The 26,325-nt window shown below is 40.9% G+C and overlaps 1 protein-coding gene across 1 annotated transcript in view; it reads right to left on the bottom strand.

The window, feature by feature from the left end:
* The window catches only part of LOC142138398 (multidrug and toxin extrusion protein 2-like), a 95,724-nt gene that overhangs the window by 20,701 nt on the left and 48,698 nt on the right, over positions 1-26,325 (bottom strand). The window contains exons 7-12 of the mRNA XM_075195047.1: positions 17,977-18,074; positions 15,963-16,060; positions 15,456-15,569; positions 14,233-14,300; positions 1,114-1,222; positions 20-95 (exon numbers count right to left, since the gene is read on the bottom strand). Of these exons, the coding sequence (XP_075051148.1) occupies positions 20-95; positions 1,114-1,222; positions 14,233-14,300; positions 15,456-15,569; positions 15,963-16,060; positions 17,977-18,074 (563 nt within the window). The remainder of the gene's footprint in view (positions 1-19; positions 96-1,113; positions 1,223-14,232; positions 14,301-15,455; positions 15,570-15,962; positions 16,061-17,976; positions 18,075-26,325) is intronic.

The raw sequence follows: 26,325 nt of genomic DNA, 5'->3' as shown, positions 1-26,325 counted from the left end.
TCAACACAAATGTACCAACCTGTCAGTGGTAAAAATATAGGCAATCACATTTTTTAGTCCAGCCAGCATACTACCAGTCAGCACGGAACAAAACACTAAGAAAAAGAAAACCAGAATGAGAACAAAAGATATCTAAACATATTCTAATATACATTCTACCATACATACATAGACCTCCTGACACTACATTCAGGCACTGAGCATTTCTATAACTCTGCAATATTATCACTCCCCAAATGACACTTTTGGGTAAAATCATATTATGTATGTTTAATATAGAAATTAAAAGAAAAATATTTTTCTATTTTCCCTCTGTCTGGGGAGAGCATGGAAAAGCAGCGCATGATATATGCCAATTCCCTGGTTTCGCTTCAGTTAGGCCACATACTGATCAGTACTTAGTTCCAGGCAGCTTCCAACTTGCTTCACAGCTCTCCTTCCATAGGAAGCACCAACAAGAGAGTAAATGAATGATGGAAGCCACCCAGTAGTGAACTTTGAACATTTTGCAGACCAGCTTGGGGCCATTTTCATGCAGTTTGCTATTGTTCCATTTTGTACACATGTACTGCAAAAGACAATATGTAAAATATAGTTTCACTCAAAACCAATAGGTTGTCTTAAAACTCAAGCAAAGTGTATCTATTTAGTTATATTTACAGACTGACTTTGCTAGTTGTTTCGGTCCTGGGATACCCAGGGATATCTGTACTTTGCAGGTCCCCTCTGATGATCACCTTTATGATGCTGTGTGTTTTCTGGAGTAAGGGATATCCGATGCAGCAGCTGTAAATGATAGGCAGCTGGTAGCTCCCTCAATAAGCAGTTAAGTTTACAGCCATTGCATCGGATACCTCCTGCTCCAGAGAGAGCGGATATCAGTGCTACAGGCGAGTAGCAGAGCTGAGTGCCAGGATTCTACTAATAAACTCTGGGATTCCCAAATTAATTGTATATGTGTGTTTGGAGGTTTGAAGATGCAAAGTAGAGAACCACTTCAATACAATAACTTGCAAACACACACTCATGACATGATCTTTAAACACTGCCTAAACTCCTGCACAGCCTTATTAATACAAAATAATCTTGCATCACACTAAATTCCACTCTTACCTATACACAAAAGAGCCACTTTACAGGAAGTCTTTGCTTGCTCCACATCTCCAGCTCCTAAAGCATTTCCTATCCTCACACTTGCAGTCACACTGAATCCAACAGATACCTGCGTGCAAAAGAGTTCATTTGTGCATTCTTTGAATCATAGCACATTAAATCATTGTAATAATTCCCTTGAGCCCATTTATCATCATAATCATTTTCACATTTATGCTAGATATCCAAAAAAAGACCTTAATAACATTTTTATTATATGGTGTAAAGTAGAGATGGTCACTGACCCCCGTGTTTTGGTTTTGGATTCGGTTTTGGATCTGGATTACCGTCGTGTTTTGGTTTTGGTTTTGGTTTTGCAAAACCGCCATTGCGTGTTTTGGTTTTGGTTTTGGTTTTGTTTGGTTTTGTTTTGCAATTTGTTATAAAAATTACATTTATTGGTGCTAAAATAACATAATTTAGGTATTATTTTGTAGCTACATTATTATTAACCTCAGTAACACTAATTTCCAGTCATTTTTTATTCAATTTTGAACACCTCCTATGTCACAATATGATTTTCATACACTTGAAAAGAAAAATTGCTGCAGTTCTTGCCAGTGATAACAAAAAGGCCATTGTCATGCCTGGGCATAAGACCAAAAATCCACCTCTTAAGTGTGGAATTATTTTTACACGAATCCTGGCAAGAGTTGTCTATCCATTTGTAACATTTTGAAAGCCACACTCAGTAGAGGTAGGGACCTTAACCATCTGGGATCCTCATCCATGTTTCGTCATTTTTCAGCGAGTTATTGGCAAACTGTTGGGAAAATCAGAAACTTTGGTTAAAAAAAAATTAACAACAAGCATTCCAGCATAATCTACCTCCCTTCTCTCATCTACATCCCAGCACCTGCAATCTTCCCCCCCAACAATTGGCAAGTAAACAATCCTCTGCAAGAGGAAGCAAGAATGAAACCTGTCACCCAGTCGCAAAGCGGATCACAGACGCCCTGGGTACTATGCTAGCGTTAGATCTGTGTCCAATGTCCACTATTAATACAGTTGGTTTAAGACATTTAATTGAGGTGTTATGTCCCTGTTAGCAAATGTCATCACTATACCATTTTACTAGAAAAGCTTATTCTCTCCTGTACCGGAAAGTTCCTAAAAATGTCATTATTGGGTGACAAAATGGTATTCTACCCACTGTACACTTAACCACAGATATGTGTACAAGCGGAACTGGGCAAACAAAAGATTATATGACTGTGAAAGCCCACTGGGTTGGTCTTTCGCCTTCCCCAGCATGGACAGCAGCAGCATGTACCCAGGTGCATCACATTTTTGAGAAGTAGGCTACTCTGTGTATCAGCAGCTTCACTAAGAGGCATACAGCTGACAAACTGTTCCAAAAACTAAGGGATGTCATTGAAAGATGGCTAATCCTGCTTGGAGTCTCCTGAGGATATGTCATTTCTGATTACGACCCCAATATTGGTCCAGCATTACAGCGGGGCTGAATTCCATCACATTTCCTGTTTTGCACACACTATCAACTTGGTGTTACAGAACTTTTGAAAAATGACATGCAGGAGATGCTGTTTGTGTCCATAAACATTTAGGGTCAATTTGTGGTTTCTGCAACAGCATGTAGGAGAATACAGCAGCTGCAAGAAGACTAGCATTTGAGGGGAATATACTTTAGTCCAGCGAAGTAGTTACCTGTGAAGAAAGTGCAGACACAGTTAGCTTGAGTCAAGTGATTGCCTTAATAATAGATTTTGAAAAGGTGCTACATAAAATTATAGTGTGCAATAAAACAAAGTAAATGTGCTAACTATATTTTAATTGTAGATGAAATACTTAATTTTCTTTGCAAGGATCCCAGACTTATCAACATCTTGTTGGGACGTCTTCTCCTTCAGTTTCTCTGGCAACTGCTTGTAATAAAAGAAATTGCTTTCCCAAGACACCCAGTGGTGATGCAGATGAGTCCGCTAAACATTTTGATATTTGCTGTGCTGTAAAAGAATTGCCCAAAAACCGTGACAGCTCTGCCCTAAAATCAACTAGTCATTCCCTTTGGAAGGCCATTATCAGCAATTACATCATACTACACAGACTTCTATGATATTGGGATATTGGGATGAATTAGTATTGTTGGAGGAAGATTATCACTAAACCCTGCCACCTCTCCAGTTTCGCAATGAGCTATGGTACAATAAAATGTAACTGCAGATTTAGACCAAGACTGTCAGCCCTATTATTTCTATTTCAGCAATTACAATTAGCAATGGAGCAATGGAGCTCTTCTCTTTGGGTGTTACCTATATAACGCAGCACAATTTGCCTGCAAATTCTACAGACAAGCCTGCTTGTCTTCCTCTCCATCAATGACTCTTAGCAATTGAGCACTCGTCTTTGGGTGTATATTACACCCAAACATTATTAGTGAAAATTATGAAAAATACAGTTTAATCCCTGATAGGCCCTCCACCATCCTTTGCATGTTAATAGTAGGATTGGTTGGAATTATGGTCAAGGTCACACATTTTTTTGACAAATCCTTCAAACCAGCCCAGATGTCAAACTGTTGTGGTCTGCCCCCTGCGTCATCCCTGCTTGTGTTTGGAAAGTGCATATTGGTGCCAGAACCTCACATGCCAGAACTGCTCCCACTGGTGCCACACTGCTGCAGGACTTACACAATCAACCGCATCCTCATCGTCGGATACCCAAATCTCCCCCACATCCTCTTCTAAAGACAAAGTGTCATCCTCACTTGGTGTATCACCGGCTACACTCGGGCTGTTCAGGCACACATCAGCAGAACTGCTGAAAGGGCCCTTCTTTATGGGTAGACTAACAGAATGGTCACGATTAGACATCCCACTGTTGGATGGACTCTCCACAGGGATTGTTGTCATTTGTGAATCAGAGCAAATATTCTCCTGTAATGCCTCACTGTTATCTTGCAGCTCGGCTTTGACGCGTAACAGTAGTTGTGCACCAATTGTAGGCTGGGTAACTTTTTGGGATCTGCCACTAATAGCCAAAGGTGAAGGCCTCATTCTCTCTTTGCCACTGCGTGTGTAGAATGGCATGCTTGCAATTTTTTTTTTATCGTCACTTAACTTTTGCTCAGTTACACTTCTTTTTCGCTTCAATACAGTAAAATTTTTTTGGGTTTTTGTTTTTTGCACTAATTTGAAAACACTCTGTTGTTTGACATCGCCTTGGCCAGATGACGTACTGGGAACACTAACATCAGGACTGGTGACAGAACCTGGTTGCTCATTTAGATCATATGTGGACTGCTTTGAATCCATTCTGAGCGCAAACCACTGGGGAGTGCTAAAAATTATTTAGTAGATTCTGCTGACAGTTATGACTTTTGACAGCCAGAAATATTAATGCACAATTAGGGAGGACACCCCAAAAACACTGAGGAGTGCTAAAAATTATTGAGTAGATACTGCTGACAGATATGACTTTTGACAGCCAGAAATATTAATGCACAATTAGGGAGGACACCCCAAAAACACTGAGGAGTGCTAAAAATTATTGAGTAGATACTGCTGACAGATATGACTTTTGACAGCCAGAAATATTAATGCACAATTAGGGAGGACACCCCAAAAACACTGAGGAGTGCTAAAAATTATTGAGTAGATACTGCTGACAGATATGACTTTTGACAGCCAGAAATATTAATGCACAATTAGGGAGGACACCCCAAAAACACTGAGGAGTGCTAAAAATTATTGAGTAGATACTGCTGACAGATATGACTTTTGACAGCCAGAAATATTAATGCACAATTAGGGAGGACACCCCAAAAACACTGAGGAGTGCTAAAAATTATTGAGTAGATACTGCTGACAGATATGACTTTTGACAGCCAGAAATATTAATGCACAATTAGGGAGGACACCCCAAAAACACTGAGGAGTGCTAAAAATTATTGAGTAGATACTGCTGACAGATATGACTTTTGACAGCCAGAAATATTAATGCACAATTAGGGAGGACACCCCAAAAACACTGAGGAGTGCTAAAAATTATTGAGTAGATACTGCTGACAGATATGACTTTTGACAGCCAGAAATATTAATGCACAATTAGGGAGGACACCCCAAAAACACTGAGGAGTGCTAAAAATTATTGAGTAGATACTGCTGACAGATATGACTTTTGACAGCCAGAAATATTAATGCACAATTAGGGAGGACACCCCAAAAACACTGAGGAGTGCTAAAAATTATTGAGTAGATACTGCTGACAGATATGACTTTTGACAGCCAGAAATATTAATGCACAATTAGGGAGGACACCCCAAAAACACTGAGGAGTGCTAAAAATTATTGAGTAGATACTGCTGACAGATATGACTTTTGACAGCCAGAAATATTAATGCACAATTAGGGAGGACACCCCAAAAACACTGAGGAGTGCTAAAAATTATTGAGTAGATACTGCTGACAGATATGACTTTTGACAGCCAGAAATATTAATGCACAATTAGGGAGGACACCCCAAAAACACTGAGGAGTGCTAAAAATTATTGAGTAGATACTGCTGACAGATATGACTTTTGACAGCCAGAAATATTAATGCACAATTAGGGAGGACACCCCAAAAACACTGAGGAGTGCTAAAAATTATTGAGTAGATACTGCTGACAGATATGACTTTTGACAGCCAGAAATATTAATGCACAATTAGGGAGGACACCCCAAAAACACTGAGGAGTGCTAAAAATTATTGAGTAGATACTGCTGACAGATATGACTTTTGACAGCCAGAAATATTAATGCACAATTAGGGAGGACACCCCAAAAACACTGAGGAGTGCTAAAAATTATTGAGTAGATACTGCTGACAGATATGACTTTTGACAGCCAGAAATATTAATGCACAATTAGGGAGGACACCCCAAAAACACTGAGGAGTGCTAAAAATTATTGAGTAGATACTGCTGACAGATATGACTTTTGACAGCCAGAAATATTAATGCACAATTAGGGAGGACACCCCAAAAACACTGAGGAGTGCTAAAAATTATTGAGTAGATACTGCTGACAGATATGACTTTTGACAGCCAGAAATATTAATGCACAATTAGGGAGGACACCCCAAAAACACTGAGGAGTGCTAAAAATTATTGAGTAGATACTGCTGACAGATATGACTTTTGACAGCCAGAAATATTAATGCACAATTAGGGAGGACACCCCAAAAACACTGAGGAGTGCTAAAAATTATTGAGTAGATACTGCTGACAGATATGACTTTTGACAGCCAGAAATATTAATGCACAATTAGGGAGGACACCCCAAAAACACTGAGGAGTGCTAAAAATTATTGAGTAGATACTGCTGACAGATATGACTTTTGACAGCCAGAAATATTAATGCACAATTAGGGAGGACACCCCAAAAACACTGAGGAGTGCTAAAAATTATTGAGTAGATACTGCTGACAGATATGACTTTTGACAGCCAGAAATATTAATGCACAATTAGGGAGGACACCCCAAAAACACTGAGGAGTGCTAAAAATTATTGAGTAGATACTGCTGACAGATATGACTTTTGACAGCCAGAAATATTAATGCACAATTAGGGAGGACACCCCAAAAACACTGAGGAGTGCTAAAAATTATTGAGTAGATACTGCTGACAGATATGACTTTTGACAGCCAGAAATATTAATGCACAATTAGGGAGGACACCCCAAAAACACTGAGGAGTGCTAAAAATTATTGAGTAGATACTGCTGACAGATATGACTTTTGACAGCCAGAAATATTAATGCACAATTAGGGAGGACACCCCAAAAACACTGAGGAGTGCTAAAAATTATTGAGTAGATACTGCTGACAGATATGACTTTTGACAGCCAGAAATATTAATGCACAATTAGGGAGGACACCCCAAAAACACTGAGGAGTGCTAAAAATTATTGAGTAGATACTGCTGACAGATATGACTTTTGACAGCCAGAAATATTAATGCACAATTAGGGAGGACACCCCAAAAACACTGAGGTGTGCTACAAATTATTTAGTAGATACTGCTGACAGATATGACTTTTGACAGCCAGAAATATTAATGCACAATTATGGGGGACACCCCAAAAGCGCTGGGGAGTGCCAAATATGAAGAAAAAATAATAAACCTCTATCCTCCTCTCTGCACTAGCGATTTTGGTTAGAGCAATTGCAAGAACAATATTGTATTCTTTCTCTGTCCCTGCTCTAATTAGCCTATGACTACACCCTGCTCTCTCCCTCTGTCAAATGGCGATGGATTGCTGTGGAGGCGTGTATTTATAAAGTTGAAGTATCGCGAGAACCGAGTCCCGAGATCCGACGACGTCACAATGACGTTCGGCCTCGATTTGGATTCGGAATTGGCGGGAGAGTACCGAGCTGCTCAGCTCGGTACTCGGATACCCAAAGTTCGGGTGGGTTCGGTTCTCGGAGAACCGGACCCGCCCATCTCTAGTGTAAAGTGAAACAGGAAAGATATGTGATGCTTAAATTCTGGAATACACATTTCTATATTAAGGGTACTGCATATAAAAACTGTCAAAGTAGAAAAATTAATTACACAGACAAAAGACAAGTGAGGGTCGCGCTGTTAGAAGTCTGAATAATACATATGTTAAATAAAAAACCTGATTGTGCGGAGGTTCTCCTGAAAAGCGAAGAGAGACAGAGTAGACCAGACAGATATATAAATGTATATTTATTATGCTTAGCAATACGTTAGCATTCAAAGCATGGCACTTAAAAATACGCATAAAAACAAAAATGTGTTGAGACAGTAAAATAACATTTGCAGTACTGTAATACAGAAAAAAAAAAACAACTGCGGCTGTATGGTGAGTTTGTGTACACTATAAAATCCAAGTCATGTGAAAGTGTCCAAGAGCACAAATGGTATTAAGGACTAAACTTGTCGAAAGACCATTCGTAGGTTAATTGCCTTATATGTGGGTCTCATATGTCAGTTAACAGTGTGCATTAACAATAATAAATCTCTCGTTCACCTGGTTCATCGTGATCCGTCAGAGAAGCTGTTTAGCCGGCTTATAGAAAATACCTCTCTCTCCGGAGTTGTCCAGCCTATACAGCACATGCTCCGCTATGCAGCCTAGGTCCAGCTGGACCTAGGCTGCATAGTAGGTGAAAAGGCTGCATGGTAGGTGAAAAGAGAGACGGAAATCCAATAGAAAAACACACGCATATGTGGTACCACATATGTTTTCACCTACCATTCATTCCTGCATTTCCATCTTTGTCTGCTGTTTATGTGAGAGGCGTGCATCATCACGGGCTTTCGCTTGCCTGAACGGCCGCTCGGATTGCGCCGCAGCTGGGAGAGAGTCATCGTTCCAGCTGGACCTAGGCTCACCAAACTCACCATACAGCCGTGGTTGTTTTTTGTTTTCTATAATACAGTACTGCAAATGTTATTTTACTGTCTCAACACATTTTTGTTTTTATGCGTATTTTTAAGTGCCATGCTTTGAATGCTAACGTATTGCTAAGCATAATAAATATACATTTATATATCTATCTGGTCTACTCTGTCTCTCTTCGCTTTTCAGGAGAACCTCCGCACAAACAGGTTTTTTATTTAACATATATATTATTCAGACTTCTAACAGCGCGACCCTCACTTGTCTTTTGTCTGTGTAATCATTTACCACTGGTGGGAGTGAGCTATCCACCGTGGGTCTGCAGCAGTTAAGGAGACTGTTTAACATTTGTTTCTCCCTACCCCCTGTCTTTTTCCTTTAATTATTTTATTAATTGTTATCCCCGGCCAGATTCCAGTGTGCGCCATTAACCCTCAGCGGGGCCTTTTTGTTTATTTTAAAGTAGAAAAAATACACTTTTCCATTCTTCTGCCCATATTTACTTTTCCACAACCCTGTTAAACCTGTAAACTAAAGTTTCTCTATCTGCAATAGTGGGCATCAGTTTAAGAAAATGCCCAAAAGTCCATTCAAAGGTTTTGCAGGTTTTATTACTTGTGAAGGAAAGAAGTTCCAATATCAGAAATTCTCCCCTGCTCAGAACCCATCGACATTGGTATTCCCAAGTAATGTCACTGCATTTTAAAAAACTACCATGTGATATTGAATGCTGTGTGCAAGTAATTGGGTGCCTGGAAAGTAAATCATAGAAGTACCAGACACATTGCTATGAAAGAAGACCTCATTGACAGCCATGATAGCACTTTGCTATTTCATGTAAACAAATTATAACAATAAGTGTACTGTTCGCAATTAATTCTACAAGTATATATTATTCAGATGAGGGAACCTAAATTGAACAGGGAAATTTAACACTGCAGCTTATTTAAACACATGGGTATATTAATTTCGCAACAATATGAATCTGCCTTAGAGAAGCCAGCTTGCCTAACATCACTTGCCGCACCCACAAGACACAGCAGTCTTTTAAACCCTAAGCTCTTCTCCAGCTCAAGCTTGATTGAATGATGTCAAACCCATGTCTTCCTCTTGCAGAGATTGACACCTCTCACTTCCCCTAGATAAAGGTGATTAGAACAGGTGCTCTACTGGGCCAAGGTGCAAAATGGTGATACATTAATTTTTAAAACCATTACTAATATAAAATAGAATATAAAAGATAAAAAATAAATGAAAGAAAAATAAAAGAAAACATATTGTTAAATATGATTTTTTGTTAAGGCCTCATAAAGCCTTTTGTGAGGATACCACCTTTAGCTGGGATGGCAGTTATCCTCTGTGGGATTCAACTCACTCGGGTAGACCAGAATATATCCAAAAAAAGACTTATTATGACAGCACAACACCAGAAGACGTTCACAAGTTACAGGGTAAATGGTAGCATGTATCCTTCAGCAGCCTCTTGCAGTCAGCACTCCAAAGTAATAATCTCAGTCTCTTTCAGAGTCTTATCCTCCTGCAATATTACCACTACAGATTAGCAAAACAGTTATTGGCTCACACAGACCCTGTCCTGGTAGAGTTTCCTCCAGCATCACCACGATGCCTGGCCCAGAGTCCTTTTCGCTGATGTCTTGTACACCAGGATCCTCCAAGCTCGAATAGCTCCCTTGGCATTCTGCTCTCCCTATATTCTTCCCTGTATACACAGGAAGTAGGGTCAAATGTTTCAAACCTCCCTACTTTAGTTGCTAGACATTCTGTCCCTGTGTTAGGCTGATGGTCTGATCACCAACTCACAGAACAAGATGGCGGAGGTCTTCACCTATAGCAGCCGCCTTTCCCTTAGAGCTTGATATGCTCCCTGGTACTCAGATGCCCCCAGGACTTAACTCCAGGTGTAGTGTGAGTTGGTAATACAGGCCCGTAGCGGCAGGCCAGGAGGCTGGATAGAAGGCAGCAGATAGCCGAGGTCAGGGTTCACAGGCAAGCAGAGTAGTCAATAAACACGCCAAAGGGTCAGTGTCACAGGCAACATAGGGGAGTTCAAAGTACAGCCCAAAGGGTCAGGGTCATGGGCAAACAGGCAGAGTCCAAAGTACAGGCAGGGGTCATACACAGAAAATCCGACAGGCAGAGTATCCACAGGACAGGATCCACAACAGACAGCAGGTCAGCAACCTGGGTCAGAAGTGCTATAACCGGCAGGGAGGCTAAGCCCTCCCTGCCTTAAATACATAGACCAACCAATCAAGGCTCAGCCCTGTAATTATACACATGACGAGAATAATGCCACAAATAGCCCTATTAATCAGCCCACAGGCTGGGGAGAAATCAGCGCATGCGCCCAGCTGTACTATCTGCCGGGGCGTGCTGTTAAACATATGCGGCGTCCGGACGTTGCCTTGCAGGAAGTGACGTCCCGGTTGTCAAGGAGGCGGCCGGAACACCAGACGGGGCCAGAGCTGAGCCGCGGCGGTGCCCGTGGCCGCCGCGGCTCCTAACACCCTGTTACCTTGATTATACAATGGAATGGCTTGACTCAATTAGCTATTTTGGCTGGATACACTAAACATGGGGTTACAATATTAAATCAGGGAATGACACTGCATGCTTACATGAAACAAGACTTTTGACATATTGTATAAGCAGGGTTACTCCATCTGAGTCTGTGCTACATTTTGATACAATAACATTTATATTGATACATATTGAAACATTTCCCAATGCTATTTCAGTCAGTATATTACTGTGGAGGCACATTGTATATCATCTAGAAGTTCTAACCTAATTACATCTCAGATTACCTATTGACCTAGCTAATTAACATGGGCTGACAGCTAGTTAACTCAAACATTGTTCTGATTACAAACCAAATCTAAGCTGCACCTCATAACAATGGACATTTGAGGCAAATGGTAATTACCTTAGCTAACACAAGCAAAATTACTTCTGCTGTCCTGTTATTTTCACACAGTATGGCAATATTCTTTATTCTTTATATTTATACTATATACAATATTGCAGGTAATAGCAAGGGCAAAATGTACCTAATAACATGAAATAATAATACACATAATACACTTGTATTCCACATTGCTATTGTATTCCACATTGCTATTGTATTCCACATTGCTCTTGTCTCCCTGTTATTTTTCTTCCTGTTATTCTGTCCTCTTTATCTCACTGTTCTGTTACTCCTTGCCCTATTTTCTGTTTTTGTCTCCCTAGCCCTCCTTGTCTTTTCTCTGCTCCGTCATACTAGGCCTCTCTAACCGACCTCATCCCTTTCACCCCTGTTCTCCCTTCCTCCCTCCAACCGCTTTTACACCCTCCCTTCTCTCACCCTACTATGCCTCCTTGCTCTCGTTCCATACCCATACTCTCCCCCCGCTCTACCTCTCCCGCTCCTCCCCACCCTTCCCCGCGCACTGCCCATCTTGCTAACCTCATCCCCATCTCCCCCCTCTCCTCTCCCCTTTCTCATGCGCCCTCTGGAATGCTAGATCAGTCCGTAACAAACTGACTGCTATCCACGACCTCTTTTTATCCAACTCCCTTAACCTTCTTGCCATTACTGAAACCTGGCACTCCCATTCTGACACCACCTCCCCCGCTGCCCTCTCCTATGGTGGCCTCTGTTTTAGGACCCTTACTCTTCTCTCTATACACCTCTTCCCTGGGTGAACTCATCAGCTCCTACGGCCTCAATTACCACCTCTACGCTGATGACACTCAACTTTACCTCTCCTCTCCTGATCTCTCTCCCTCCCTCCTCTCTAGGGTGTCCGCCTGCCTCTCTGCCATCTCCTCCTGGATGTCCTATCGATTCCTCAAACTTAACCTCGCCAAAACTGAACTCATAGTTTTTCCTCCCCCTCACACCTCGCCCCCTTCTGACCTCTCTATCACTGTCGACAACACCTCTATCTCCCCTGTTCCCCAACTTCGCTGCCTCGGTGTCATCCTAGACTCCTCTCTCTCCTTTGGCCCCCACATTCTCTCTCTTGCCTAATCCTGCCGCTTCTAGCTGCGCAACATCGTTAGCATCCAGGCCCTTCCTCTCCCAAGATGCCACCAAATGTCTTATTCACTCTCTGATCATCTCCCGCTTGGACTACTGCAACCTTCTCCTTACTGGCCTTCCCCACTCTCATCTCGCTCCCTTTCGATCTGTACTTAACGCAGCCGCTAGGCTCATCTTCCTTTCTCGCCGCTCCTCTTCTGTCTCCCCCTCTACCAATCCCTTCACTGGCTCCCCTTCCCCTACAGAATCCTGTTCAAGCTCCTCACTCTTACATACAAGGCCCTCGCCAACTCCACTGCACCCTACATCTCCACCCTCCTCTCTATTCATGCTCCATCCCGCCCTCTCCGTTCTGCCATTGACCGTCGCCTCTCTTCCCCCCTGATCACCTCCTCCCACGCGCGTATCCAAGCCTTCGCCCGTGCTGCCCCCCTCCACTGGAACAAGCTCCCTCCCTCCCTAAGAACTTCTCCTAATCTGTCCAGTTTCAAACGGGCTTTAAAAACCCACCTTTTTCTTAAAGCCTTCTAGTCTCCCACTTAACTTCCTACCTTTTCTTCTGCCTCTTCCTCCCCCCTTATCCTTATCCTCCGTTCCTCCATCTTTCCCCCGTGTCTCTCTGTCTGTCTACCCCACCCCTTATGTACGCTCCTTTGAGCAGGGTATTCTCTCCTCCTGTCTTCACCACTGTTAACTCTGCTCTCCAGCTACTTAGCCCTCCCTCTTGAGGACCCTCTTTCCCGCGTCCCCTCTCACTCCCTCCTCTCCCCTTGGGGGTCTCCCTGTCATCAGTGTCTTCCCTCTTGGACTCCGTCGTTGGCGGACCTTCCCCTCTCCCCTCCTCCGCCCCTCTAGCTGTGCTTTGAGCTCACTGAGTTACTGTGATTATTGTTTACTGTACTGTGCTGTCTCACCTCGTATTGTAATTTCGTTTGTCCCTGTACGGCGCTACGGACACCTAGTGGCGCCCTATAAATAAAAATTAATAATAATAATAATAAAATACACCGATGCTCTGGTGTGTATACTTAGACTGGGCCAAGGATTAAATAGTACATTAAACCGTGAAAGCGGGTGATGAATACAAAGTTCTCAGTCCAGTAACACCCCGTTTCCTCACACCTTTGTTCAGCCATTTTTGTAACTTGCACAGATATTTCAGCTGCTTAAAAGAGGTTATTAATTTTCTGCTGAAATGCAGTTTTGCAAGATATAAGCCCACAGCCTTGAGGTGTAGCTAACAAGACATAGATAAGAATAATTGGCACATCTGGCCTTAGAAGGGGGAGAAAGCTAAACACCACAAGTGAGAAAAAACAACCCACAGCATATTCCGTGCACTGCTATAAGCTTATGACGTATAAATCACATATATTTAGAAGGCTAAAAAAAATGGAAACTTTGTATTAATAAATAGAGAATATTCCTTGCATACAGAACCTTGGTCTGTGCCTATTCTCTCCAGCTGTTACTGAAGTGCTTCCAGATATACTTGACACCACTATGCAAAACCTGAACAGATTTTAAATCTGACAATATTAAAAGTTGGAATTCTCAATTACGAAAATCTAGAGACCAACGCCACATTGCTGAAATGAAGAGATTTCTTCAATGCAGCCTAACATAATCTTGCTTTGAGGAAAATCTGAAGGGCTCACCATGTAAGCTGCTGTGGCCAGCTCCAGCATTATAGCCTGTGCACCAAGCTCCACAACACTAATGAGACCTAAAGAGAAATTAAAATAAAACTGCATGAAATACTCAACAAAGTATTAATTAAATGGCCACTTAACTCTAAATTATTAGTATTGTATTCCACTCATCCTGTCACTCAAAACTCACCTTTTCAAGCTTGACTATCCTACCACCTCCTAACCATTCTATCCATCACCTCCTCTTCCTTGCCTGCCATTTCCATTTTCTCCCAATTTGTCCTCGTCTCTCACCAACCCTCCCTCTAGAATAGAAGTTTTTGCAGGCAGGGTCCTCTTTACCTATTGTCCCATATCTGTCTACTGTCTGACTCCCTCGTATGTTCCATCACATCTTTTGCTGCACTTTGTGTGAGTCCCCATAGCATTACTCAATCTGTGCTACTTATATGTATTACCTCATATATTTGTTACTTTCTTCTGTATTCGGCGCTACAGAATCTGTGACACCTTATAAATAAATAATTAATAATGATAATAATAATATTAGCTTGCAATCCATCTAACCCATAGTACCTATGTAATCCATGTATTCCACAGTTGTGTAGAGCTTCACAGAGAAGAATATCTCTGGTAACATTGTCACTCTGTAGAGGAAGAGTTCAACTGACTAGTTAAAATGTCCACCAGGATGCTACAGGGATCCCCTAATGGGTACCCGAGCAATTTATTGACAGGAAAGGCTCTAGTGTGGGTCATACGACATGTACATTCCAGCAACATCATGTGGATGGCTGAAGTTATAGGTAACAAGCAACAGAGACTGTTTATTCAACAGAGTTGGAAATACAAGCTGAATTTTCTCTCAAAATCTAAGGGGTATACTTACTAAACTGCGGGTTTGAAAAAGTGGAGATGTTGCTTATAGCAACCAATCAGATTATAGCTGTCATTCTGTAGAATGTACTAAATAAATGATAACTTGAATTGGTTGCTATAGGCAACATCTCCACTTTTTAAAACCCAGTTTAGTAAATATACCCTTAAGTATTAATAAAGCTGAAATGTTAATTAACATGTTAATGTTAATGTTAATCTAAAATTACATCACAACAGACAAAATAATGACAATAGACAGTTGCTAATCACGCCTTTATGTACAGTTAAACATGTATAAACAGTTTGTCATTAGCAAAATTTGTTGGTAGAAACAGTGCATGATGACCAACCTGCCAAGAATCCTCCAATTTCAAAGCTCCACCATTCAATACACGTCATAAGCATGCTGGGTATGGCCAAACGTATGAAACAGCCCCACTCCTGGAAACAATCTTGGGACCAACCTAAAAGCATTCAGAAAACAGAAAAAAAATGTTCCTGGAACAGGGAAGAAAATATGTCTGACAAAAATATGGCAGAGGGTAGAACCTGTATTTAATTAACATGGCCTATTGGAAAATAATTTGTCTTCCAAATGATATAGTTACAAATTTGCAACATTAAAAATGTGGTGGGTAATAGAAAGATTTAAAAAAAAAAAAAAAGAGTTAAAAAAACAGACAGTGTGGTATAAGGACCGCAAACAATGTACTCATTTAATTACCATGGGAATTGAACACCTTGAAACTGTTATGTGTTGTGAATGCAAATGGCCTGAACCCAAAGATTTATATTCGAGGTTTTTTTCTTTTTATTAATTATCTACAATTCATTTAATTTTATTCATACTCACATACCTCCCCATGTTGAAATATGTAGTTTTTTCAAAATTATATAGACCAAAATCAGACCAGACATTGCAAATTGTGATATTGTATTTGCCCAAGCTGATCCCCTATAGGAAACAACCGGAAAAAAAAAACAGTTAAGTATAACAGTCATGATTACAAAGTAAAATAAAAATAAGCTGCAGCATTCCTCTGCTAGAACAAATTAGGCACCTTTACACTTGATGAATTCCTACATGTCTATTTAACAAAGTTGTTGCTTCTTCATGAGTGTTCTGTCATAAATGTAGATAACATTGATTTTATGCCAGTAATCTTATGTTAGCCAGGCAATCCCGGATAATCACCATTTCAGGGATATGTCATTGAAAATCAGTATCCCAGACAAGTAATGATTTCCTAGCACAATATCTGTTCCTTTGCTAGCAACTATCACACCTGGAGCACACAATGTGCACACATGGGAGGGTAGTCTGCACCGATTGCAGCAGTGTTTTGTGATGTTTGCTTTCCTTTTATTATCCTCCTATTCAACAGTGACATGTGCAACTACCAAGGTAAAATGCCTTAAATGATGAACAAGATAAATGATAGCGTATATCTATTGTAAAGAGGCTTATAAATACAATTTAGCAGGCCAAGTAGGCTGTTTTCGAGCTAATTGGTGGAAAATTGTGTATGGGCACAAAAGAAAAAGACGATCCTGACCTAAATCTGTTTGCCGTGAAAAAGCTAAGCACCAGCAAAACTCGCGTCGGTTTTAAAATATTGAATAAAAGGACAATTAAATCACCCAACAACTCCAGCTTAACCGAGCAGCTGATCAGTGTATTGTAGAGAGACCGATAGCAAGGCAGAAACTCTGTCTGTATTTTTAGTGCTGACATCTCCGTGGAGGTTCCGATATTATTTGCTAGTGTTCAGGATAACCTATATTGCTTGACCTACTATTAGAAATTCCATATTATGATCAATCCTTTTTTCATAATTTAGACCATTTTAATCTTATTGGAGCAGTGTTACTATATAAGCGGGTTATTAAGGATACCTTCTCCATGTTACTAAAAATTGAAACATAGTAGATGATAAATAACAATATAGGTAGCACGAAGTAGATACATAACTTTGGGCTCCTTTGTTCTACAAAATTTGCACATAAGTATCTGACTCTATATAGTATACACTTATTCTTGATCCAAGACGTGAACCAGAGTGCTTATATAATACACAATCAAGGGGTATATATTGAGGAAGGATTTATATATATATATATATATATATATATATATATATATGACTACCTTAGAAATCAAGAGATAGTTAATCTACTTGCAATTCTTCAATCCCCTAAGATTATGTGATATCATTCCTATAATTAATAGAGACTATTGGGTGTATCTAGTTATTTCAAAGGACACTTTCTGTCACTTTATCACTTACACATTTGTTAGTCATATTTTGCTGCGATTTTAACGCAATGTTTTTAATGCTCAATTAAGGTTAAATTTTATAATCTTAGCCAACCCTCCATTAAATCTCAATTGATCATCTAATATGGAGTGAGCAGTGCATCATTTGTAAAAAAAACTTATTTTTCTCTTTTCTAACTAAATCTAAGGGAGCCACCAGAAGTCCAACTAGATGGATGGTAGATGCATTTGGACAACATCTGACTGCATAGACCAGCTCCTGCCAATCTGTGTTTCTCCAGATGTTGTGAAACTACAAGTCCCAGCATACATTGCCAGCTATCGGCTGGCAAAGCATGTTGGGGCTTGTAGTTTCACAACAACTGGAGAGTCACAGGTTCACCAGGGCTGGTGTAGGCAATCAACATCCAATTACACTACTCTCGCTCTGTCAGATCTTACACATCTAATTATGTGCATGGTAAAGTCTGACATAGATCTGAAAGACCTATGCCTGGAGGCCAGGTCGACCACTGTATGGCTAAATGTAGGGATGGACACTGCAAGGATGAATATCATATAGTAGTAATATGTTTAAATGCAAGAATACTCACACCACTCCCAGCTTCAGACCATACATAAAGATTGCATTCACAGCAACATTAATGAGATTCACTGCAAAGCCAACAATGACCTGGGGCCACATTATACCCTGGAATAAAATGATAAAGATTCTCTTAGCCAACAATAATAATAGCATGCTGCTAAAAGGAATTACGGAAATATATTCTAATATATTAAAAGATATTGCTATAAGTTAATTACTGTCAAGTCATTATTAATTAAGCATGGTATATTAACCTGCATGCAACTGTCTAACAATTATATTCCAAACTTTTGCAGTTGTTGCATATGCTTACTATTTATTGTTACACCTAGGGCCTCCTCCTTTATCTGCAACAGTGTATTGTGAAATAAGCACTATAGAGCAGTGATGGGCAACATTATATACTTTGGCGATTGCATGGTCCGGCCCTGCAACCTTCACGTTACCTTAAATCTCAACACATTTAGTTAAAACAATACATTTAACTAAAGAAAGTGACACCCACCTGTAATAGCAACAAGAGGCCCTTGGGCCGTTTGTTGCCCATCACTGGCCTAGGGGGAATCCATCTATTGTTTTCAAATATTTTTGAGCTGCTTTGACTTTTGACAATTTGACCTGTGACATATTTTAATGTGCATGTTCCTTTGTTTACCTTACTGTTTCCCCACTTGAGGCTGTTGTTAGGTTTTGTAATCCATGGTACATTATCCTGACAACAATATAAAAATCATTATCTAATACAAATTACTTTTTTCCCTTTAGCAGAATAGTGCTTACTATAAACTTTTTTTCTACTTATAAAATTGAATTGATGGTTGAGGAACAAACAGCAATTATTTAATTATTGTTCTTCTTTTTCTTCTTCATTTATAGGGCGCCACAAAGGGTCTACAGCGCATTACAGGACAATACAATAAGCATGTTGTATTTAAAATCTCAACATAGCTATGAACAGACACACCAAGCAATAAGATATGAGTGAATCCCTGAACATTTAGAAACTAGAAAAGGGAAGGAGGAAAGGTGGGCAACTAACTAAAGCAAGTTGAAACTGTGCCCAGTAGTGTGGGCGCAACTAACAGGATTATAGCCAGTGATTAAGATGCAGAGACAAGGGATATGTGGAGACCAAGGGAAGGAGCCAGATCAGGAGGTTCAAAATGAAACTGGTATGCTGAAGGCAAAGGTAACAAGAGGAGTACGACATGATGTAAGAGAGGCCTTCTCGTGAGAGGCTACAATCTAAAGGGAAAGGGCAGACAAACTACAGACACATAATCAGTGTAAGGATGCAGCAATCAAAGTGTTATGAACTTACCTTGTCCCCGCTCCGCTGCGCTGTCAGCGTTGTCTGGCAGCTGTATCCGCTCTGCTGTTCAGCGCTTCTCTCGATGGCGTCCCCGCACTTCCGGGTTCTCCCTGCATCTAGTCATGTGACTCCTGGGCGGGGAATTCAAATCTCTATATCTACTCTGCTCTGACACGCTGCCTGTGTCAGAGCAATGTGTTTCCTGTTCCTGGCTACCCGTTCCTGTGTACCTGACTCCTGTGACCCTGCTCTTTGTGTACTCCCATTTTCCTTCTACTCCTGTGTACCAACCTGGCTGTGACCTGACTATTCTTTGGCTTAATCCCTGGCACCGCGAATTGGACTGACCATCCCGTGTACCGACCCGGCTGTGTTAGCGACTACTCTCTGGATTTCCCTCTGGCACCGTATACCTTATACCTCCTGTGTACCAACCCGGCTGTGTCTCTACTCCTCTGGACCCATCTCCTGCTAGGCACTCAACCGACTCTGTTCATCTAACCGGTTACTGCTCCAGGCCTCCAAACCCTGGAATTCACGGTTAGTGCCTGTATTTGCATCACTTTGTCAGATTGCCTGTTTGACTACCGATAACTTAGAGCCTTCTCCCTTACGTCAGTAGGCTAACTTGGGGGCCGCGACCTGCGGTTCTTCGGCAGCAAAGTCCACCCTACCTTGCGGTGGTTCTTGGTGAAGACCAGAAGGCCGTTAGACTCCGTGCCCTAGGTAAGCCTGTGCAAATACTGACTAAGGCATCAGAACTGTAACAGTTTGCTCTGACCCACTTATCTAACTGATGGAAGCGTCAGGAAATCCCTTCGCTAGGGAATTACTGGATCACTTAGCGGTTCGGGTTGAAGACCAGGGGAAGAATCAAGAACAGTTATTACAGATTCTACAGACTCTGTCTAACAGGTTGGACACACTCCAAGGTACGGTCTCTGTTCAAGCAGCTCAGGTGGCAGCTCCTACTCTTCCGCCTGTTCCGGCTCCACCACCCGCTCCCTCTCAGAGCAGCCCTGCCGTTATTGCTCCAGCCATCTCTCAACTCCGCATACCTAACCCACCTAAGTTCAATGGGGATCCTAAGGAATGCCGAGGGTTCTTGAACCAGTGTGCTATTCAATTGGAACTACAGCCCAGAAACTTTCCTACAGAGAAAACTAAAGTCGCTTATATAATCTCATTATTATCTGGTCAAGCGCTTGCCTGGGCTTCTCCTCTTTGGGAACATGATGACCCTATCCTTCATAATTCTGCCACTTTTCTGGAAACCTTCAGACGCATCTTTGATGAACCCGGACGGGTCTCCAGTGCTGCTTCAGGACTCCTCCGTCTACGCCAAGGTACCCTTACTCTGGGACAGTACGCTCTCCAATTTCGCACTATGGCGGCTGAGCTACGTTGGAACAATGAAGCTTTGGTGGCCACGTTTTGGCAAGGCTTGTCAGATCGTATTAAGGACGAGTTAGCGGCCCAAGAATTACCCACTACTCTGGACGAAGTGATTTCTCTCTGTAACCAGATTGATATCCGGTTCCGTGAACGCACTCAAGAGAGAGAAAGTTCCCGTCGATCCACATTCTGCTTGGCACCTCGATTTCAGAGTCCAATTACTCCTGAGGAAGAGCCTATGCAGTTGGGAAGGGCACGTTTATCCCAGGAGGAAAGAGAGAGGCGATTCAAAAACCGTTTGTGCCTCTATTGCGGGGAACCCGGTCATGTTTTGAGCCAGTGTGAGAGGCGTCCGGGAAACGACCGGACCTAACTGATGTTGGAGAGGCTAAGTTAGGTAGGTCTATTCCCTCTCCTGTGGATTCTAGTTTTTCTATCCAAGTCCTTCTGCGATATATTGATAAACAACTGTCTTTTCCAGCACTTATTGACTCCGGAGCAGCGGGGAATTTTCTATGAGCTGACATCATAGAGAGGTTAAGTAAAATAGAACAGACCTTAAGGGCGCTTCACTAAGGTGTGCAGCCGTGTACCCACCCCAGAGCTTCCACCAAAAAACTCAAAAATAAATACACAGTACACACATATGGGTACGTACACTGGCGCTACCGTCTTAGACTCACAGGGAACCTCTGAAAAGAGGACTGTATCACCTCAATCCTCTCGTCAAGCGAGGTACATAATACAAGAAAAAACAAAGAAGGAAAGAAAAAACATGGCATAATAACGTAGGACACTCAATAAAGTCCACCACCACTATGGGGTATAAGGTGATCCTCCAAAATGGGTGATGTCAATGAAAACTTCCAGTAAGCACCCGTGATATATTCTTCAATTCTCTCCCCCTTAGGGTATATGCTTACATAGCAGAAGATCAATATGCGCCTGTAGGGTAGTGCTCTGCTCCCTTAACAGTGTTGCAGTGTATGTTTTCTTTCACTCAACTCCAACATGTAGATATAAAAAGAAGAGAAAGCACAGCAACCACAATAGTGCATTATCACAAAGCACATTTATTATCCATAAAAACAATCTGAATGATTAGAGTCAATGGTGTGGACCCGTACCAAGTGTAAAGCATAAAAGTGCATGCGTATGAATATTCACTGCTGCAGCTCAGTTCCAATATAAACAGCACTGTCACCTGTACACACGATAACCGGGTCACCAGCCGCCAACGCGTTTCAACCCACAGTCCAGGGTCTTTTTCAAGGCATGACTCTTACAATCCAAGTCCCAGTTTAAATACTCTTCATTCCCCGCTGATCACGCAGAGGCGCTGACGGAGTGTTCACAGCGTGACTCACTCAATGACCAAGGGGCCTTATAATTGATAAACAACCATCATTTGAATTAGCCACAACAGATTTTAAGGAAGAATGGAATAAAATCTTATCCACATGTTCTTTTTCCCTTATGGATCTAATTTTACGTGATAGGAGACAGGATCTAAGGGAATTAGAGACAGAGATTCAGAGATTGAAAGAACAGGTGACTCCCTTTGAGGGCTCACAAGAGTATAAACGGATAGAGGGGAATATAGAAAGAGTCATCCTCAAGGACTCAAAGGAGACCATGGAGAGGAAAAGAAAAAAGTTCTTAAGGGATAGAACAGCGTTATTGGAGAAAAAGAAAAACATTTCCTCCAAAATAGAGCAGACGGGTACTTCCCCTGATTATCGGTTGACTAGTCTCAATAATGAGGCTTTGAGAAAGAAACCCTTTAGGGATACTAACATTCAGGATCAGGTAAAGTCCAATAATCAAGGAAGAAATAAAAAAAGTAAAAGAAAAGAGGAGGGACGGAATGTAACACCGATAGATAGGAGGAATGAAAAATGGAGTCATAATGGGTATAGGAATGATGACAGGAGATCATCGCCTTCTGTATTTGATAGACAGGGGAAGGGAGACCCATACAACCACAGCAGACGCAATTATAATCAGGACAACTTTAATGTGTCTGTGGGAAACAAGTATCAAACGTTAGATGAGTGGGTAGATGATGCGAGACCATCATCCTCACATCATTCTTTTTTAGGAAGGAAACCGCTCTGGAACGTTTGGAGATAAGGGGGAAAAAGAAAACCTGTAGGGGAAAAAAAGGGGGGAAGAAAAACAAATATAATAATAAAAGAAAACGATTAGAGGAATGCAGAATGGATCCTCCCATTGAGGATGGTATTGATACTTCTGTTTCCAATTCAAAAACAGCGAATACTTCGATAGTTATCAATTTGAGCAATACCCCCTCACTAAGGAGGAAATGACTGTATTAGAGAAGGGTTTGAATTTTGCGCCCTCTTGTAATATGAATATATTCAACACATTTGTAGATTTACAAAAATTCATAAGGAAAATCACCATTAAAAATTTTTTTGCTCTAAAGGGTCAACAAGATAACAAGGAGATCGTTGTTAATACTAATCATGAGATTGACTCTAAAAACAGATTTAAGAAAAAATCTACTTTTTTCCCCTCATATATCAAGGGGAGCTTTATAGACTCTTTTAATAAAATTGTAACAGAGGAAATAAAGAAGTTTAGAAAGAACGAACATCATAGAAAGAGGAAAAAGCAGAATTTAACCTTTAAAGAGAGACAGGCTCTGGAAGGGTTGAGAAAGAATAAAGAGTTGGTTATCAAGCCCGCGGATAAGGGAGGAGCAGTGGTGGTCATGAATAAGGATTACTACATACAAGAGATCTTAAGTCAACTAAACTCAGGGGAAACTTATAAGAAATTGAGAACTGATCCCACCGATTCCATCGCGGATGGGTTGAAAACATTAGTAAATAAATATGTTGAAGAAGGGGTATTGGATAAAGAAGTTTCTGATTTTATTATCATCCCATTTCCTCGCACTCCAGTACTGTATACCTTACCTAAGGTACACAAAAATCTTAAAGCACCACCGGGTAGACCTATTGTGTCTGGTACTGGGTCAGTGACGGTTAATTTGTCTCAGGTGATTGATTTCCATTTACAACCGTTTGCTCAAAAGGCAAAATCATACCTACGTGACACTAAGAATTTTTTGCAAAAAATCGCTCAGATTGATTGGACCCCCGGAATGTTCTTCGTGACAGCTGACGTCAAATCACTGTACACGATTATTACACATGAATTGGGGTTGACAGCAGTCTCTGAAATTTTGGAAAATTCTGATCTTTCAGTGGGCCTAAGGAATTTTTTATTGGAGGGCATAAGCTTTATATTGACTCACAGTTATTTTCGTTTCCAAGATCATTATTATTCTCAGTGTATTGGCACAGCTATGGGCACCAAGTTCGCCCCAAGCTATGCTAACATCTTCATGGCCCACTGGGAGGAGTCCAGTGTTTGGTCGGGCCATCCATTTGGGACGAACTTGGTGTCCTGGTGCCGGTACATTGATGACGTGTTTTTCATTTGGAAGGGGTCTGAAAGTGACCTCAGCATGTTTTGTAGTCACCTAAATGACAATCAGATGAATATTGAATTGACCTTTGATATAAGTCAAATGAAGGTCAACTTTTTGGATGTAACGGTCTATGTGAAGGAGGATATGATGCAAACCATGACCTATAGAAAACCTACAGACACTTTAAGCTACATACAACGAGATAGTAGCCATTACTTTAAGTGGTTAGATAACATTCCCTTGGGACAGATGCGGAGAGTGAGGAGAAACTGTTCGGAGGATGTAGTGTGTAGGAGACAAATTTGTGAAATGAAGGAATCATTTCTTAAGAAAGGTTATGATGAGAATAAATTAAACACAGCAATGAAAACTGCAGTACTTTCGGATAGAAATATTTTAATGGCAGATAAAGCGACAGGGCAACAGAAGTCTGATAGATTTCAGTGGGCTTTTATCTCCAATTTTTCAGATGATCATCAGCATATAAAAAAGATTTTCACAAAACATTGGGATTTGCTTAAAAGAGACGAAACCATTGGGAGCTTAATTCCAGAGAAACCCATGTTTATTTTTAAAAAGGAACCTAATATTAAGGATAGCTTAGTGAGAAGTTGCCTAGATGAAGACAACAGAAAATCCATTAGAACAGTGGGATTCCATAGGTGTGGGTTATGTATAGGTTGCCAGACATGTAAATCGTCAATCTCTAAGACCACAGAGCTTAACATCAATGGGTATGAATTTAAAATTAACCAATTCATTACGTGTAACACGAGAAATGTTGTATATCTGTTAAGGTGTACTTGTGGCAAGATATATGTTGGTAAAACTACCCGCCCACTTAAAATCAGGATGCGGGAACATATATACAACATCAGAAAAGGTTTGGAGACCCACTCCGTCTCACAACATTTTAAACAGCATCATTCATGTGAACCCCGTCATATAGAACAGTTTTGGGGCATTCAATTGTTAGAGACCTCATGGAAAAATAGGGATCTGGCTGGGAATCTAGCGAGGGCAGAGATGCGCTGGATTTTCAATTTACAAGCATTAGCTCCCACAGGTTTAAATGCGGAGTTCGAGATCAAATGGTTTCTATAACCCACCATGTTTCATACATTTTCACATTTTTATTTTAATATATATATTTTTTACATTTTTTATACATTTTTTATATATTCTGATATATGTGCCTATCTGCCATGTGTGTCACAGTGTGTAGTTCACATTTTACCTATGATTTTATATCCTTTTTGCATATCCAGGGGGTGCTTCATGACACCTTCAGTTATGAATAGCATCTTATGTCTCATGGATTAGGTCGCATTGTGAATTGTCCTGTGGCTAGTTTCCTTTACAGTGTACATTTATCATGGGTGCGTTTACATCCATTGTATTGTTGATATTGTTATCCTATCTGCCCTGCATTTCATTGATTAGCCTCACTTCCTTGGGACGAATCATATGCGATTTCTGGTTCAGTTTTTTTGCAATGTATAGGTCATTAGCTTCTGACCCATGTTGCTATTGTAAATATACATGTTTTCATATTGCCCTTTGTAGATATTGTTATTTATGTGCAGATTTTTTAATAGTATGATTTTAATACTTTGTTTATTTTTATTTTCATCCCCTCATATCTGTGACATCGCTTTTTTAATATGCTATGATGCCCGCTGTTGAAGGAGATCTCATGTATTAGGTCTCAGTCTGAAAAAAGAACAGACAGACGATGTGATTTCCGTATGAACAGTGTGATGTTCAGATGTCTGGGATGCATAAAGTTATTCTCAACCAGACCTCGTTTTGGAAGGGGGGCGTGGTCATTGAGTGAGTCACGCTGTGAACACTCCGTCAGCGCCTCTGCGTGATCAGCGGGGAATGAAGAGTATTTAAACTGGGACTTGGATTGTAAGAGTCATGCCTTGAAAAAGACCCTGGACTGTGGGTTGAAACGCGTTGGCGGCTGGTGACCCGGTTATCGTGTGTACAGGTGACAGTGCTGTTTATATTGGAACTGAGCTGCAGCAGTGAATATTCATACGCATGCACTTTTATGCTTTACACTTGGTACGGGTCCACACCATTGACTCTAATCATTCAGATTTTTTTTATGGATAATAAATGTGCTTTGTGATAATGCACTATTGTGGTTGCTGTGCTTTCTCTTCTTTTTATATCTA

Source organism: Mixophyes fleayi, chromosome 2 (genome assembly GCF_038048845.1).
Source record: "Mixophyes fleayi isolate aMixFle1 chromosome 2, aMixFle1.hap1, whole genome shotgun sequence".
Taxonomy (NCBI): domain Eukaryota; kingdom Metazoa; phylum Chordata; class Amphibia; order Anura; family Limnodynastidae; genus Mixophyes; species Mixophyes fleayi.
This window is presented reverse-complemented; position numbering and strand designations above follow the sequence as displayed.